The sequence below is a fragment of the Tinamus guttatus genome, unplaced genomic scaffold (assembly GCF_059628265.1).
Source record: "Tinamus guttatus ecotype Peru unplaced genomic scaffold, ASM5962826v1 Tinamus_guttatus_pri_ptg000086l, whole genome shotgun sequence".
Classification (NCBI taxonomy): Eukaryota; Metazoa; Chordata; class Aves; order Tinamiformes; family Tinamidae; genus Tinamus; species Tinamus guttatus.
In genome coordinates, this window is record NW_028288620.1 from 2,560,821 (window position 1) to 2,578,263 (window position 17,443).

The window sequence follows — 17,443 nt, forward strand, 5'->3', positions numbered from 1 at the left end:
CTGCAATAGGAGCTCAAAGGGATTTGCTGCAAGTTTCATAGTAATATGAAATAAGATAAACTCAAAGAATATAAAAAGTTCACCTGGGTATCCTGATACATGAAAATATCAAGCCCAGAGCAGTAGCTAGAGCATTCTGAAAGCTTCAGAAGGCAGGACTGGAAGAATTGATGCTGCACCAGCTCCCCATGAGAAGAGCTGCACAAACCAGAGCTGTGACTTGAGGCTGATGCAGCCTGGTGGGACATCAGAGACTAGGTGGAAGGAGCACAGACAGAGCCCAGTGCTTGGCTGAGCAGTGATGATGCCAGCTAGTGCAGAGCCAATGAACAGGACAGCAGTGTGAAGGGGCTGCCTGAGAGATTAAAGCAAGAAAAATCACTTGTGTGCAGTGTCATGCAGTGAAGGAAGCAACGTCGTAATGACCCAGTAATGGGAATAGAATGGGCAATTGCATCTCTGTAGGAGCACAGCATTACACAATGTTGGTAAAGTCCTCTTACCTAGTTTAGAGAGGGTTAGCGCAGTGTGTATGCAGATGTGTATTGCAGCATCACTGAAAAGTAAATTTAGGAATTTATGGTCTAGCCATGAATCAGTCAACCCTTCAGATGGGAAATCAGCTTTACAGTTTGTTTAGTAAGGATGAAATTCACCATCATTGTATGCGCCTCTCTCAGGCACTTCTTGACTTACAAGAATTTGTAAAGACTTTACATCACTGAAAAAGTGGCCTAATTACTGCAATTTCAATTCCCCAGCTGAAGTAGTCGAAAGGAATTGGTGCACCAGCTGTTTATCATGGGAATGCCAAACATTTTGTTCTTGGTTTGAATTACTTAACAACAATACACATGGCATGGATTTGACTATAAACATTAGTAGAACAGAATTCAGATGGCAATGAGAAGTTAATCAGAAGCAAGTTAACAGATAAAATAATGGGTGGTAGTATAATGTGTATGAAGTAGGTAGAGTTTAACTAAAGATTGTTCATTTACAGATTTCTAAATTTTTCTGTGGTCTGTGATTTGTGTTTCAGGATTCATATTTCACAAGGGTGTGTATGTGTTTAGTTTTAATTATGAGTTTACTGGGAATCTGCAAAGAAATATTTCAGCTCATTCAGCAGGTAAATATATACAGAAATAGTCTATACACATTAATGAAAGTATGCTTGCATAGTTTTAATGATATTGAATGGCATCTGATTTTTCTTTAATTGTTACAAATAAGATTAAAAGAGAGAAGAGGATTTAAATAATATTATTAAATTCAGTCCATTAGTGATGAATGACTTGTAAATATGCATCTGTTTCTCTTAAATCCTAGAAATTGAAATATTTGTTGGATTACTCCAATCTACTGGACTGGACAATTTATACTACAAGCATAATTTTTGTGTCTTCTTTATTTATTAATACACCAGCTCATTTGCAGTGGGAATGTGGAGCAATTGCTGTATACTTGTCTTGGATGAACTTCTTGCTTTACCTTCAACGGTAATAAATATTTACATACTTTACAATAGCATCCTGTATAATTTTCAGATGTTTTACACGTACTAGAAGTCAACTGATCACATTTGGTAGCCCTATTTCTGCTTCTAACTATATAGGTTTGCAGATTAGGACCTTAAGTTGTTTTTATTTTTCTTCTGATGAACTATAATTTAGGTTTTGGTGTTTTTCTTGTTGAGTTTCACAAAGCTTACTATGGCAAGTAAAATAATACTGTGTGTATTTTTGTGTTATGTAAGCAACGCCAATGTTATATACTTTTAGAAATTATTTCATTATCTCTAAAAAAAAAAAAGGCCAATCAACCCAAAATACATTAAATACTACAGGGAAAAGGAAATAAAAGGAAGATTTTGTTGTTATTGATGATGCCTTGAACAAGGTAATGTCTCTTATCATTTGTAGATTAAGTGGTAAACCTCAGTTTTCTACACCCTCACTGTCCTAAGGAAATAAAATGGGTGAGATTATCAACTTGGTTTATATAAGGGCTCATAATTGTCTTGAATGGTCTTGATGCAATCACTGGTAGATTAGGACTTGAGGAGATTTGGGAGGTGGGGAAAAACAGGGTGGCTGTAGTGCTTAAATCTAATAAAACATGTTTGTGCCTTGGTGGGAGTGCCTTACACAGAGATGAAATGTATGTGAACAGAAAAAAAAAAAAAAAGGTTTGAAGCTGTTCACACTTTAAGGAGGACTGTGTGCAGTAACACTGCCCTTCTCGTTCTTAGTGTATATATGCACTTGTCCATATATATTGCCCATGTGAGATGAGAAGACAAGCACAGCATTTGCTGGGTAATTTCAGGAGTGTTTTACTGTAGTTGCAATGTTTAAGGCCACAGTCAGGGCAAGCTCTGTAAGCAGCAGTAGTGCCATAAAGAGCTGGTAGGTTTATGACAAACTTTGTCCTGCCTGTGTCAGACTTTGGATGACTAATGAATGGACTTGATACCTCTCTCCTTTGAGGTGTTCTGTGGGCAAAAGGGGGTTGAACCTAAACCATAAAACAAAACAAAACAGCAAAAAAGAGATTGTCCATCCTTTCTTCTCTACTAGCTAAAATGATTTCCTTCCCTGAGCATTGGTTATTCAACTTCACAGGTTCTCTACACATAATTCTTCTAACTCAATGAGGCTTTTCTGGAAGCCACCTATAGCTCCACTGACCTCAGTGGAATTTTGCCTAATAGAAACCAGGGTAGGAGATTAGGCCTGTTTTACCTGCAGCCTGATCTTTTCAACCTCACACATAATATTTCAGGGAGAAAACTCTATGGAAGGATTTTCTCATTTGCTACTGTTATGGCATAAAACAGTCATCTGGTCCCTGAATTTGGCAGAGTACATAAATTCCTAATTTCTTATTTGGGAAGAAGGAACTTAATCTGCTTTATGACAACTCATGTTCCAATATCTGGTTTATGTTTAAACCAAGACTAGGAGAGGCTTACCAGAGGGCAGACTTGTTGGAAATACAGGCAACTTAAAACTATCCTCTGCTCCTCTTCCTGCGTGGGGATTTTTGGTTTGTTTGTTTCTTTTCTGTAATTCGTAGTGACATATTATCAAGTGTAAGCCAGAGTTCTTAAAAAGAAAAATCTTATAAAGCAATCTGGTTTGTGCATCCTGTTTTGGTTACTAACTGACATTTAAAAACATCAAAAATTGAAAATTTTCTTTGTGTTATTGTGCTGCATACAGCAGTTGTCCTACTGTATTGTACTATCTGTGACTATGGACAAAAAAAAAATATTATCCATGAAAAACAATATCTCTGACAAGTACTGCTTTATTGTATTAAAATATGAGATCCCTCAGTTGAAGTTACCGAGTAAATAAGTAAGATTATTTGCATTCTTTTGGGCATGAAATTACAGACTGTTAGACCATCTCAGAATGCCTCAGAGAGACTAAATGTCTGTTATCACACATGAAAACTGGGATCACTTACTATCTTATGTATGTAACTGTAAAAGAATCTTGGTTTGATACTTAATTTTGGTTATCTTTCACACTGAATTATTTCCTAGATTTGAAAATTACGGCATCTATGTTGTCATGTTCTGGGAAATTTTGAGGACTTTGATTCGAATTGCTGTTGTTTTCTTTTTCCTGATATTGGCCTTTGGACTCAGCTTCTTTGTCCTTTTGGGTTCACAGGTTAGTTGCATGATATAGTTTTTCTTTTTTTTTTCTTTTTTTTTTTAATATAATTACAGATATCACGCTTTGATTGAGAATTTCAAAGGGGAGCTTATTTATAAATCTTGTAGTTTTGCTTTTTACTGATTTTTTTAAATTTCTTCTTTTGCAGCAAACCTATAGCACACCTTTGCTTTCTGTCATGAAGACATTTGCAATGATGCTGGGAGACATTAATTATCATGATGCTTTCCTTGATCCATTACTAAGCAATGAATTGCCATATCCATTTCTGAGTTACACAGTTCTCATTATCTTTACCTTACTTATTCCAATCCTTCTGATGAACTTGCTAGTAAGTATTCATTAATACACAAAAGTGATTATACCCAGGTTCATGTACAGTATTAGTATGTAGAATAGCTTTCTTTTGGCTCGTTTTTCTTCCTATTTACTATTTTAAGTATTTTTCCATAGTTGTTCCAACTGTTGCAAAGTTAATCTTATACATTTTTAGGGAACATCTGTGATTGATTGATAGAATTTGTTCAGCTGCCAGGGAAGGTATGCAGGAAAGTCTTTCCTGCCTTCTGTACGCATCTCTAGAGCAGACAGAAATATGACCCTCTTCTATCAGAGAGTAGAAAAATATTCTTTTAGGTTAATGAAAAGGTACACAAAAAGCAGAAGAAAATATTTTTATTCTTTCCTGAGGCATAGTCCTCTGGTGTCTCCTGCATCACTCTGGCTTTACCCTGTCCCTAGAAGAAATATGAGACCTGAGAGTTTGCAGGACTCTGGAGTGATTTAGAACCAACATTTTCTAATTTTAATCTAACTTTGTGTCAAAGAATGACCCTGGTTTCCAAAGCCATGCTTGATTTAGAGCTGCCATATTTTGATATGAGATCCTGATGGAAACAACTGGAGAACCATGACTTGGAGAGATCTTAGTTACATTCCTGCTCCAAAGCCCAGACATAGCCTCAGTTCTTTAACCATTCACTGTATTTTGTCACTGGACCCTAGCATTGACAATGACAAAAAAAGCAAAGACCCAGATCCTTGTTGGGCAGAATATATCTTTCAGCAGTTTTGTTTTGTTAAAAACAAAGAAATGAGGCTGAAGCAAAACAAAACAATCAGAAAACTGTCGTAGGGAAAACAGGATAGATGTGTAATTCATCTTCAGTCACATTCCATTGAGCAAAAGCTTTGGTAGGAGAATAGGCTTTTACATGAGCTGGACTATGAAAACCAAACAGTTCAGGGTTTTGTTGGGATTTGTGGTGTTGCCCTGATCCTATTTCATCTGAGATTCAGCTTGTATTTAGCACAACAGTAGTCACGAAGAACCACAAAGAATTAATGTTATTTTTAGCATTTAAAGTAGCTCTTTATTGTGTTAGCGATAGCTAGATAGTTGATCTTAAAAAAAAAAATACTGTGTTTCTTGATATGGATTTTTCAAATATGCAAAGAAGAAAGGTGTTTCCAGATTTGAGTGAAACAAAGCAAATTTAACTTGAGTCATTTTGGATTCAATTGTGAAAGAGAAATACAAGTAAAGTCACAGACTTTGAAAAAGTAGTGAGTATAATAGTCCTTTGATCCTCTTCTGTATTTTTAGATTGGTTTGGCTGTTGGGGATATAGCTGAAGTGCAAAAATATGCAGCTCTGAAAAGGATTGCAATGCAGGTAAGTAACATGTCATAGGAGCAACAGCTATAGAAAGTAAATATTATTTCGGCACTGTCCAGATAATTAGCTAATTTAGGATTAAACTACTTCACATCTCTGTAAAACAGATTAATGAACATGGTCTTCCTATTCTGATTCTCATTTTCAGTCATGTGAGTCATTTAAAGGAATTATTTTTAATAGGCAAATGCACTTTTGAGAACTTTGAAGAGTCAGTTTAATGAGTTTAAGAATCTCAAAAGAAGTTAATATAATGTTTGAAATCAGAAGGTTGTCTTTTAAAGATGAGTTGATGGAGTAGGAAGAATGTTGAAGTTCACAGAAATCAGAGGGACTCCGAATTCATTGCAATATACAGGGGCGCTCAATTTGTGTTCTGAGGAGACAACTCTGCAATGCCAAACATAACAAAGGATCTTAGGGTCATATTTCTAAATGTATATAGATACCTAAAGTTGCAAATAGCGCCTAACATTATTTCTGTTGAAAACAGAAGAATTTAGCAGTGTGTATACTTTTTAAAGCTATGTGTATCTTAAATATTGTAGAGTTAGCTTTTGCAAATGGAGTCCTTTTTGCTTATATGTTAGGTCTAGGTCCAGCAACATGACTTTGTAGAGTTTTCCTTTTAACAAACTCTAACTTTGCAGTATAGTTTTGACATTTTTTCCATGTGAATTTGTATGTCAAGTTTGACTTTCACAGCTGGAAGTGCACAAAATATACAGCTGTTAAATAAAAAGTAAAGATTCCTTTTTATTGCCATAGTCAGAGAAAGTATCTGTCCCTATAATACCTTGAAGTTTTCCACTTGAAGTCTGTATTGGGGGAAGACCCGAGCATTTGTAAAATTGATGTAGGGAGCGTTTTGCATGTGCTCCCTGGTGGCTCTGCTTACTCCAGAGCAGAAAGGAGAGATGTATGCAGACACAGAATGCCCAAGGACATGATTAGAGGATCGATTCCCTTTTAGCATAAAGCTGCCTCCCAAGAGCTATTTCTTGGCAGAGGTATTTTTTGCTAGAAATACAAGTGACTAAATCAGGGATTTAAGGGCAATTCTTGAAGCAGGTCATGTTTTTCGCCTGTTGAGGTATTTCTTGGCAAACAGAATCTTCAGGAAAGACTGTGTCTTGCAATATCACAGCGTGCCATGAAATCTTTATGAAGCCTGAGACCTTCCATAGGTTTGACAGGATTATGGTTGTCTGAAATAGGCTTGTACTTTGTATCTTTTTCTTTTAAGGTAATAAATATACGTTAGTATTTCTGTAGGAATTTTAGAATGAATGAAGAGGTAGCATCACCTGAAAAGGCAGTCATATATATAACACCTTTGTTCTATCCCTGGGAAAACCGTTCCCATGGGCTTTTCATAGGCATCTTAATCTCTACAGGCTCTCTCATAACCTAGTAAAAGCAGAATTAAAGATAGAATGATCACTCTCCTTTTCGTTATAAATTGATTTCCAATTCTGTGGGTATGATATTATGGACTTGATCATTTCTGCCCTATAATTCTATGCTGTAACCTTCAATATAGTAAACAGAGACTCAAGCCATTATAGAAGAGCTATCTCACTTTTGGAATCAGTTTAGTTATAAGAGTACATACCTATGTGGAATAATTATCCCTGCTAAGAAACTCCCTACTGCTCCGATGAGGGAATGTCTCATGTCTGAGCTCGATTGTTTAAACATTACACCACCGTTTGCGGTGTAGGTATCCTCTGGGACTTGAAATCTAGTAATAGAAGATAGTGACTTAATGGCTCTTTTCTCATGATCATGTGTTTTTAATCCGAAGAGAATAATTACATTCTGAATGAAAAATATGTTTAGGTCAATCTTCACACAAACTTGGAGAAGAAGCTGCCATTTTGGTTCTTAAGTCGAGTGGACCAGGAATCAATCACTGTGTATCCCAACAGACCAAGATACTGTGGATTTATGGTAAGATGGAAAATCTTAGAGCAAGGTATTCTTCCTATATGCAATATGGTAGACGTATGATTTGTATGTACTTGGAGTGCTAGGAGCGATGTGTTAATCAAGATCAGTCATAAGCTAATATCAGTGGAAGTGTGATTAGATATGCAGCATCCTCTGTGAAAATGCTAAATTGGCTTCAGTGCAGCGTGATATGTTCAGATATTTGATGTGTGAGTTGTCAGTGATCTGTGATTTTTATTAGGAGGCATAAGCTAAAAGAAGTTATTTAGATTGAACTTGTAACCATTACTTTTTGACATTTGTTCCATTATTTGTTTACTTTTCATTTTAACTCCTGTTAATAGCCTGAATTTGCTGATTAAACACCATTTTGCAAAGTCTTTTTGCATAGTTTTATTACAATTAAAATAACTTCATAACAGAAACTGCTTTCAACTTTAACACCAAGGCAGAGACTTTTATGGCTCACCCATTTGGGGTTTCTAATGTGTTGTCAAATGGTAGCAGGTGATTTCAGCTTGGTTCATGTGTTGCCTTTAGAGCGTGTTCCAGTACTGCTTTGGCTGTGAGGACTCTACCACATATGCACAGAGCACTGATACAAGTCTAGAACTGGAAGTTCTGAAGCAGAAATACAGGTATTTGTTGTGTTATTTTATTACTGTACTAGTAAGTGGAGCAAATACTGCATAGATAGTCCTATTTAACAACAGGGTTGTAAGATTCCTTGTTGTACACAAAAATAAAATTAAATGTATCTATAAGTTAATTAAGTTCCATCACTACAGTGTCTTAGTACTTGGTATTCTGTAATGTATTTCAAAATGTGAGGTTTTATTCCCAAGGCAGAAAAAGAGCATGGGTTTCTTAGCTCATTAAAGTGAACCTATATGAGAAAAGACCCTTTGATTTCGCGATTAGAGGTTTGTGTATGGAGCTGTACAAGACATTTTAAACTTACAGTAAATGTAATTCTGACTGTTTTATAAATATGCACAATCTATAGTTGATCTCCCAATGGTTAGACAGGGAAATCTACTTCAAAGTGATTTCCCAAAAATGGACTGCTGGCCTGACAAACAAATCGCCTGTTTCCCAAAGCCTTAGAAGCCTTTTCCTTATTCATCAATATATCCATAAGGATGGTTGCAGAAAAGCTTTCAGTCAATGTACAGCTAGGAAATCTCTCTCTTTCTGCCCGCTCTCTCTTTCTCTCTTTTCTTTGTCTACTAAAATCTTCTCCCAGCACATACTCAGTTTAAACATTTTTTGCAGGACTAACTGCAATAGTAGAGAGTGTGTGAGAATATTTCCTTAAGAGCTGTAGTCAAACCATAGAATTTAACAAGTTTTTTTTTTTTCTTTTTTTTTTTTTTTGAAATCCATGCCACATCAATGAACATTTTTTTTCCCAAAGAGAAGGGGAAAGAACTATTTTTTTTCTTCTAAAATTTGAAATTATTTGGCACAGCTGCACACTATGGAATATTATGTTTTCTCCTTTGAAAATACTGCTTGAAAAGCTCATACATTGAATTGTTGGAGCTCAAAACTGAAGATAGTGACAATCAGACCTGAGGACATACTCTTTTTTGCCTTTTTTTTTTCCTTCTATGAATGCTAGCTAGTTGCTGGAATGTTAAAATTCTTAGGTTTTTCACATGTTTTGAAATATATTTACTTGTTTGTCAAATATATGAGATTATACTTTATAGATCACCTTTCTCTAGCTATAAATGTTCTTATGCTGCTGTTCTTATGCTTCCTATTTCTTCATTTTTTAAAAAAGATAAGAAGAAGAATACGTCTTGTGTAGGCCTGATGCAAGCTCTGTACCTATAAGAATTGCAGAAATTCTCTGGAGAATATTCTTTACTAGCAGAAGAGTGAAGCTGAAGGCTGTCAGATGTTTTGCACCTGTAATTTTAATGACTAAAATGTCCTTTGAAACCAAATGATGAAGCCTGCTATATGCATATTTTTCTTTTGTTTTAGGCTCAAAGATATTTCAACGCTATTGGAAAAGCAGCACGACCTCCTTAAACTGATTATACAGAAAATGGAGATAGTGTCAGAGGCTGAGGATGAAGACAGCAATGATTTATTTCAGCACAAGTTTAGGAAACGACAGTTAGAACAGAAGAATAGTAAATGGGATACAGTATTAAAAGCTGTTAAAACAAACGTGGCTAACCCAAGCACAGAAAAGAACAATAGCTTCTTCTAGAAATGGCTATGAGATCATGTTGTATTATATATATATTTTTATTTTATTTTGTGTTAGGGTCACTTCTCTTAATGTCTGTGCATATGTTACTGTGGTACATCATGTGTTCAAGTATAGAAATAGGGCCTGGTCCAAAAGAAAATGGATGTAGGTGTCCAAAACAGCCTTTAAGCAGCCTGAAGATGCCTACATCCAAAACTGGGATCCCCCAAATGGCTGCCCGATCATGAAAGTGCCTAACTCACCAGAGCCAACCTTGCTGCGCCGGCAGTTCCCGAGGCTTCTGGCTAAGTCTGTGCTGGATCTGGCCCTGACACTCTTGATTATGTATTTAATTGCATTGATCTCTGTTACAAATATTTTTATCAGAAATTCAAGCTCTAATTCGTCTAGTATTCTGCCCTTTGAGAGAGCAAATAGGTTTCATACAGCATTAAGAAAAAGTGAGGAACTAAGCTGACAAGCTGCTTTGGGAGTTTTGCTGAGTAAGGACTGCAGGATCAGGCCTGAAAGGTAAGAAATAAATAGATTATGAAAATACAATGTTAGTAGAAGGACTCTTTTCTCCTGTGGATAACTAACTGCAATTCCTGGAGGGATAGTTTGGACTAGCAGGAATATAGCAGTGGTAGAAGGACATGCTGATGTTAAGTCATTTACAGCTTACACTTCCTTGTGCTGCTGCTGTGGTTTTGGCGTTCCTGGTGTCTGAAGAACTGCCCTTGCTGCTTTAATCTGCACTTTGGTTCTGTTATTTATTTATTGGGTATTCAGTGCATTATGTAATATACAGTAATGTATGAAATGTAGAAATAAACATGAATTAAACAGTGTTTAAGTACCTGACCTTACGTTCTGTTTTTTGTACCTAACTTTATGGAAATATGTGATTGTAATATTCCGTGGTCTGCCTTTGAATTCACACTTTATCTTTAAGCACTTATTATACTTTAATTCTCCATATAAAGAAAAACTATATTCCTCTTATTTATAAACAGGGATATTCACATAACACGGAAATTGTCCAGTCCTCACAAAAAAAATAGGAAGATGCCCCATTGATTTGTGAGATTTGTACTTTAAAATGTCTGTGAAAGACATTACTGTCTATTGTCAGAGGCACCTGTAGAGAGTCAGGAGGTCTTTGGAGTTCATTTCACTAACAAGATTCATCAGTCTTTGAATTCTGTGGCATAAATCTGTACCAGGTATAACTGAAGATGTTTGCTATTTAAATCTGAAGTTCCATTGTGATTTCACCACCAAAACAAGAAAAAACAAATAGGTGTTTTGCATTAAAATGCAACTGCATAAAATTAGTCTTGAGTAAGACAAGGCAGAAAATTGGTATTTGGCTGCTCCATACAGGCAGTAAGATGGGACGTGGACATGGACATTAGCGCTGCTGTATGAGTGTATCCAAAGACGTGTTCAGGGGAGCCCCAGAGCCTTCCTCAGGAGGAAGCCCTCCTGCCCTCCAATTGCCTTCTCTCTGCTGTTGACATCTGGCGTGTCCCCCTCCTCCTCGCACACCGGAGAGGAAAGCAATGTGGTGCACAGAGAGTGGGGCAGCTCCAGCGTTCTCGGCATAACGGGGGCGTGAGGAACCTGCGGCGGGAAGCGTGCGGCGGTGCCCTGCGGTCTGCCGGGGGGACCCTGGGGGACGGCGGCAGGAGAAGTCGCGTGGGCGTGAAATGGAGAGCGAGATGGAAGAGCACCAGCAAGATCACAGAACGGCTGAGGTTGGAAGGGACCTCTAGAGATCATCTAGTCCAAACCCCTGCTCCAGCAGGGATACCCGGAGCACAGGGTCGCAATCAGGCAGGTCTTGAAGATCTCCAATAATACCATACTTTGAATGTCACATGTTACTTGGTGGTATCGAGTCTAACAGTACGTGAAGTATAGAATCAAGAAAATAATCACTGAAGAAGTAATTAATTCAAAATACTGAAGAACTGCGAAGAAGTAAAATCTGAATTGCATGTCCAAATTACTCTGTGGCCTCTAAAGTCAAGTATATTTCAGTGACAAAGTGTCAGTTTTTGTGCGCTGCTGCACATCTGCAGCCCCATCAGCGGCAACGGGTGCCAGGATGTTGAGGCCAATTTTGTAAAAACACAGGTCTTCATTCTTAAAGCCAGAAAAGTCATCTGAAAATTCCTGACAGTCTGTACAATTAACACTAGATGGCAGTGAGTGATAACACTTTCTGATAAGTAAATTGAGCCTCAAATGCATAGTTTTAAGTGAATAGTAACAACAGCAAGTTTGCAAGTGAAAGAAAGTAGCCATCATCTGCACTTTTAAGGTTTGAGCCTCTCAAGCCTCTTTAAGCAGAGCCCAGAGGCATTTATACACAGCAGCCTCTTGAGATAGAGACTTAAGTTCTTCTGAGCTTTTAACTTATAATTTTAGAAATATTTTCTATTTTTGTTCTTAAGTTTATCTGCTTTCATTCATTTAGCAGCTTCATTCTGGGGGAAGTATGCATAAGCATATCCATTCTTCCCCTGGTACACATCCAAAGCTGACCATAAGCCAGTGAACAGTCTGCCTTCACGGAGGACCATTGGGTGGTGATTGTTTGCAGTTTCCCAGATCCCCCAGTGGCTTCACTGTGTTTTATTTACTATATTATAGTAAACAAACATATTTATTATAACAAGTTAACAGCCTGTTAAATTTTAGAGCAACTGCTCTTCTACAAAGAAAAGTGACCATACAGCTTGGAAATCCAGTGTGATTCTAAGTACTAGTATTAACTGAAAATTAGGAAAAAAATCCATGCTTGGTTAACAGTTTTTATTCAGAAAGACAAAAGGGATTTTTAATTAGCTAATACCAATACTTGGTCGGATATTTACTTTTCTGTGGAAATCCTCACACTATAGTTATTTGATGGACATGTGATATTTAGAAATATCCAATAAAGATGGAGAAGTACAGACCCAAGAAACTTAATTCATGTCTTATCAGTAGGAACACAAATGCCAGTTACTTAAAAATTATGTAGACTTTGCTGAAGAAACTGGGTCATCCAAGTGATCACTAGATCCAATCCTGTTGGGTACCACCATATTTAATAAAAAATCATGCCATCATATCATTAATATTTTGAAATAACAAAGAGAGATCAACGCAGATTGATCTCTCAAACTCAACTGAAATTAGTTCTTATAATCTTGTCTACAAGCTATGACTAGTGTGTTTATCTATATTTATCAGTATTTATCAACCACTTCAGTTTCGCAAGTACGGACACTCAGTGCTAGGAGGATCTGCAATATAGAGGATCTGCTCACAGTTTAAGCAAGCTAGGAATCCTTCCTAAAATATCCAAAATACCCAAAGTGTTGCAGTGACTTCACTAGCTGAAGTTAAACCATGTGTAGTATAATCAATACTGTAATTATTAATCTCTGCGGAACAGAAAGCAGAATATATGGAAATACCACGTAATCTCCATTCAGGGTACAAAGAGCTCTGTAACCATGTGTCAGTATCATTTAGGATTTATATATATATATATTTTTCTCTCTCTCCTGCGTATCAAGTATTTCTTGTCATGAAGGTAAATACTCCAGCTCATTTCCTGCTGCTCAGCAGTTGGGGCAGTGTTTTCCTCCTCGAAGAAAGGAGGAAGGTGGTCTGGACTTGCCTCTTCCCACCAAAAGCAGGACAGGGTTATGCCAGATCTTTTTGTCCATGTCCCTGGAGTCCCCAAAGGAGGCCTTGCTGGGACAGATGGGACTGAGTGTTGTGTATAGTTGTGTCTTTTAACACTACTGGAACAAAGGCAGAGCCAAACTACAAACCAACCTCAGTCTTTTTTTGACTTTCGTTTTGTTTCTAAGGAAATGCTCAGCCTTGCATTCTCCTTACTCTATCGTGTAACATTTTCCTACCTGTAGCTTTCTGCAAAAGGGGCTTTTTAGAACATCTGAGAGCAAAATGTAGCCCTTCCTGAGCTGCAGATGGTACTTGCTGTAGGGAAAATTGGTTTATAGACGAGGTCCACATTATCCTTAATGAACAAAGAAGGAGAAAAGTAGCAAACCTTGCTCTGAAAAGTTGCTGAAAGCAGAAGAGTGCTTTTGAGATTTCCTTTTGAAATGAATGAGAAACTAAAAAATATAGCAAAGGATATGGGGGGAAAAAAAAGTTGATTCTTTAAAGCAGCATCTTAGAGCAGTACAAAGATACTTCGACTGGGTGGAACCGACCTATAAATCAGTTCATGTGGGAGATATCTCAGCAAAGAAAAGAAATCAAGACAGCAAGAAATGTGTCTGATGGAAAGTAAGGCATTTTAGGTTATATGGTTGGGAATCACAGCTTTGAAAGCAAAACTATTCACTTCAGAAGTGAACAATAACTACTTATTTTGTTATTATTCATAATTGTTAATATCTTTTTAATCAGAAAGGTGATTGCAGCCTAAAATCAGTCAGTAGCAGGAAGCTGAGGATTGACAAGAAGAGAAAGGTCAAACAGGCCTGGAAAAGAAAGGGGAGAACCTGGGAGTGACCCACACATTAGTGTAGCCACTTCAAAGAGGACTGAAAATCCCAGGGCTCCATTAGGCCAGCCTGAGAATCCCAGTGGTGCTCACAGAAATGTCAAATTCAGCTACCTCCAATGACATTAAATCTAGATCTGGGAGAGCTAATATCATTTATATTTTTAAAACCAGAAAGCATGTTTCTGAGCTCAGTCCTAATGATAATTCCTGGATCTCGCCATGGCTGTTGGAATGATTCAAGGAGGAAGGGTGAACGTGGTGCTGTGATGGATTGGCATAATGTTCAGGACAGCTTCTCGCCTGTTACACTGATTCCCTTTCTGCAGATTTGAATTTTAACATTCCCAGCATGCCTTCCCACTGTCTGTGAGCATTATAGTTGCACTAAATGACTAAATGTAGAAGTTATTGTTGGAATTGTTACTGTATCATGAGGAAAGGAGCTTGTGCATTTCAGAGTATTTGATCTTCCTTGTATCAGCTTGAAGGTGGTGTCCACATCTGTATATGAAAAATGGAAGCATGGCACCTCTAATGAAGTGCAGGGGTTCTCAGGCCAAGGAATAGTGACACTTTCCTAGCGTGAAATGCTTTGCGAAAAAAGCACATAGAGTGCTCGAGAGTGAAGGAAATAGTTTGCCCTAGTAAGAATAAGGTGCTATTGCTTAGCACTCAATCAAAGGGCTATTTCAGGTATTTTAATGGATGAACTCTAATTTTGCTGGATCTTTGCTTTTGGGGACTTTGTTGATAAAAAATATGTTTATTTTTAACTCTTAATATTCCTGATATTCTATTTTGGGGTATGTATGACTATTACACTCAGAGAATATAAGACTGTTCACCGGAGTTATGGCTTTTTTTTTTTTTTTAATGTGTGCGTATATGTTTTTAAAAAGATTTTTGGGTGTCCTTAGAGTTGCTACTTGCACTCCCCAACAACGGTCACTCTGCTCATTGGCAAAGACCTTGCTGACCTTCATGGGCACCATGCATGGTTTGCGTAGCAGTCCTCCCGGCCTTGCACTTTCTCATTTCCCTGCTTATCCCACGCATCCCATTTTTTTCTCATCAGCCAAGCTGCCTGTCTGGAGACAGTCTGGGATATAAAGTGTGGATCTCTCACCTATATGCTTCCAAACACTGCTTTGGCACGCCGGCAGTGATCCCTCTGGACTGTTCATCCCTGAGCCCTGCACCTTGCTTTGAGCGTCTTCTCCCACTGCATCTGCTGTGTGAGCACCCGTTCCAGCTGCCTTCAGCATCCTCCAGGCCTCAGCTGAGCTACAAGGATAAATATAGCTAGAAAAGCACCCCAACTGTTTTCAAGCAAGGATTACCAACAAAATTCAAATAAGTTATCAGAGAAGAAGATATTCAAAGTTAGTGGGAAACGGTAGAGTTGGACTTACGTCTTCAGCTTGGGTAGAATACTCAGGAAAATGTAGGTGCCTTTTTTGTTGTCCTGAGAGCAAGATAAGTAGTAGTTTCATGCATATATTTTATTTGAGATCAAAGCTGGGAAGGAGAACAATCTCGTGATCTAGAACTTCAGTCTGTTCCACTAGGATCACGACCTCACACATCCATGACCATGACAGCATTATGGCACTGTGAAGCTCTCATGTTACTGCTCCACTGTGGTAAAAAATGCAGGAAGGAAATCACTTTGCTTCTGAAAATGTCAGCATCTCTCTTATCTGTCACCATGGAACCAAAGCGTCCAGTTTTATACATGGGATCTATATACAGGATTCTTCCTGCAAAAAATTAATAACGAGAAGAATCATGTTTTTGTGTTTAAGATGGATCTTCCTAGAGGGGTAACGCAGAATAACCAAAGAAGATACATTTTTTCTAGTCAAAAACATAATTGATGTCCTTTATTGTTACCCTCATTTCTCACACTGGCTATGTCATATGGGACTTGTACAGAAATTTTGTGTAGAAAGGAAAATGCATTGAGGAATAATCATGGCTTGCCTGTATAAAAGGACATTTTATTCACAGTGAATGCCTATGCTATTTTCTGTCAATTTAAATACTGTGCTAGTAGTAAATAGATTTTGTCTATCGCCTGTCTGTCCAGGAGGTGGCTTTGTCTGGTCTTGGCCACAACGCAGCTTTTCTAAAGCAAGGAAGAGGCAGTTACTTACTTACTCTTTGGACAAAGAGTCAACACTGATACTTGAGAATCACTAAGTACTGAGGTTATGAATTACAAGAATCCTCAGTGGACAGTTAGTGCCAAATGAAATGGTCTTGGATAAAACAGATACCTAAAAGCAAATTTGTTCTCAGAGTGATACTGCTCTATTCAGAAGAAGCAACATCCTATTTTGACAGAGATGCCCAAGGATGGGATCCTTACTCTGCGCTGCTGCTCTTCATCTCTCCCCTCTCCTGTGAGCTGCACAGGACAGGTTGTAGCCTCATGCTCAGGAGAGATGCCTCCCCTTGCTAAATTTTAAAAAACTAGCTGATACTCCTGTTAAAAGTGCACAGTTTTGGTATGAAGAAGTTTCACACACATAGAAAAAGATAGGGAGTTTTGCATGACCATAGCCTTTAGCTTCAACAAACTGTGCTAAGTATTGGAACCAGACTGATTTCATTGCATTAGTTTGTTCCCTAGCTAGTTACAATAGCAATTTCCGAGCATGTTACTTCATGTTTCTGTATTAATTTATTAAACTAGCTAAGAGCTTTCCCTGCTCTTTTTATTCCTCCATCAGAAGCAAGCAAACAGTATTTTGCTTTGAAAGCTTCTCTGTGGTTCTGTAACAAAAGCAACTAACAGCTATGGGTGTAAAACTCATGTTACAATTATGTCAGCCTACATTTAACCTCCCAGAAGAGAAAAGGGTTGGTCTGGTAGAAAGACTGAAAGAAATCCATCGGTTTTGCTGCTACAACCAAGGTAAAACAGTTGGAGAAATGAAGACTTTCCTGCAGAAACTTGTTGCAGGCAGTTAAGGTGGACACATGGGCAGCTAAACACTCAAAACGTGCCCTAGGAAGGTGGTGAACAGAATATGTTTTTATTTCCTCTAAGACACAGTATTAGCTGCTCTCTGAAGCTGGGAACCTCCCCATGACCTGGTGGTTCCCTAAACGCAAATGCTTCCCTTATGGCAAACCTGGACATGAGCATGACCTACCCCCGCTAGGGACTATTGACAACTACGGCAGAGCTTAAACAGAGAGGAAACAACGTGAAAGGTGCAATACTACAGGCAGCTCAGAGGACAATTCTGGTGTCTGGGCTTGGGACAGCAATCTTTGCAAGGGTATAAAGCTTCCTATGTGCTGACTGCGGGAATAAAAGCCAGGGAGTGCCGAGGGAATTAAGATGGAGGCAATAATTT

The 17,443-nt window shown here is 37.9% G+C and overlaps 1 protein-coding gene across 1 annotated transcript in view; it reads left to right on the forward strand.

Moving 5' to 3' along the window:
• TRPA1 (transient receptor potential cation channel subfamily A member 1) overlaps positions 1-10,252 on the forward strand; it is a 33,642-nt gene extending 23,390 nt beyond the window's left edge. The window contains exons 20-27 of the mRNA XM_088520317.1: positions 1,043-1,132; positions 1,333-1,502; positions 3,557-3,686; positions 3,841-4,023; positions 5,299-5,367; positions 7,213-7,323; positions 7,864-7,961; positions 9,319-10,252. Of these exons, the coding sequence (XP_088376443.1) occupies positions 1,043-1,132; positions 1,333-1,502; positions 3,557-3,686; positions 3,841-4,023; positions 5,299-5,367; positions 7,213-7,323; positions 7,864-7,961; positions 9,319-9,550 (1,083 nt within the window). The 3' untranslated portion in view covers positions 9,551-10,252. The remainder of the gene's footprint in view (positions 1-1,042; positions 1,133-1,332; positions 1,503-3,556; positions 3,687-3,840; positions 4,024-5,298; positions 5,368-7,212; positions 7,324-7,863; positions 7,962-9,318) is intronic.
• The last annotated feature ends 7,191 nt before the right edge of the window (positions 10,253-17,443 follow it).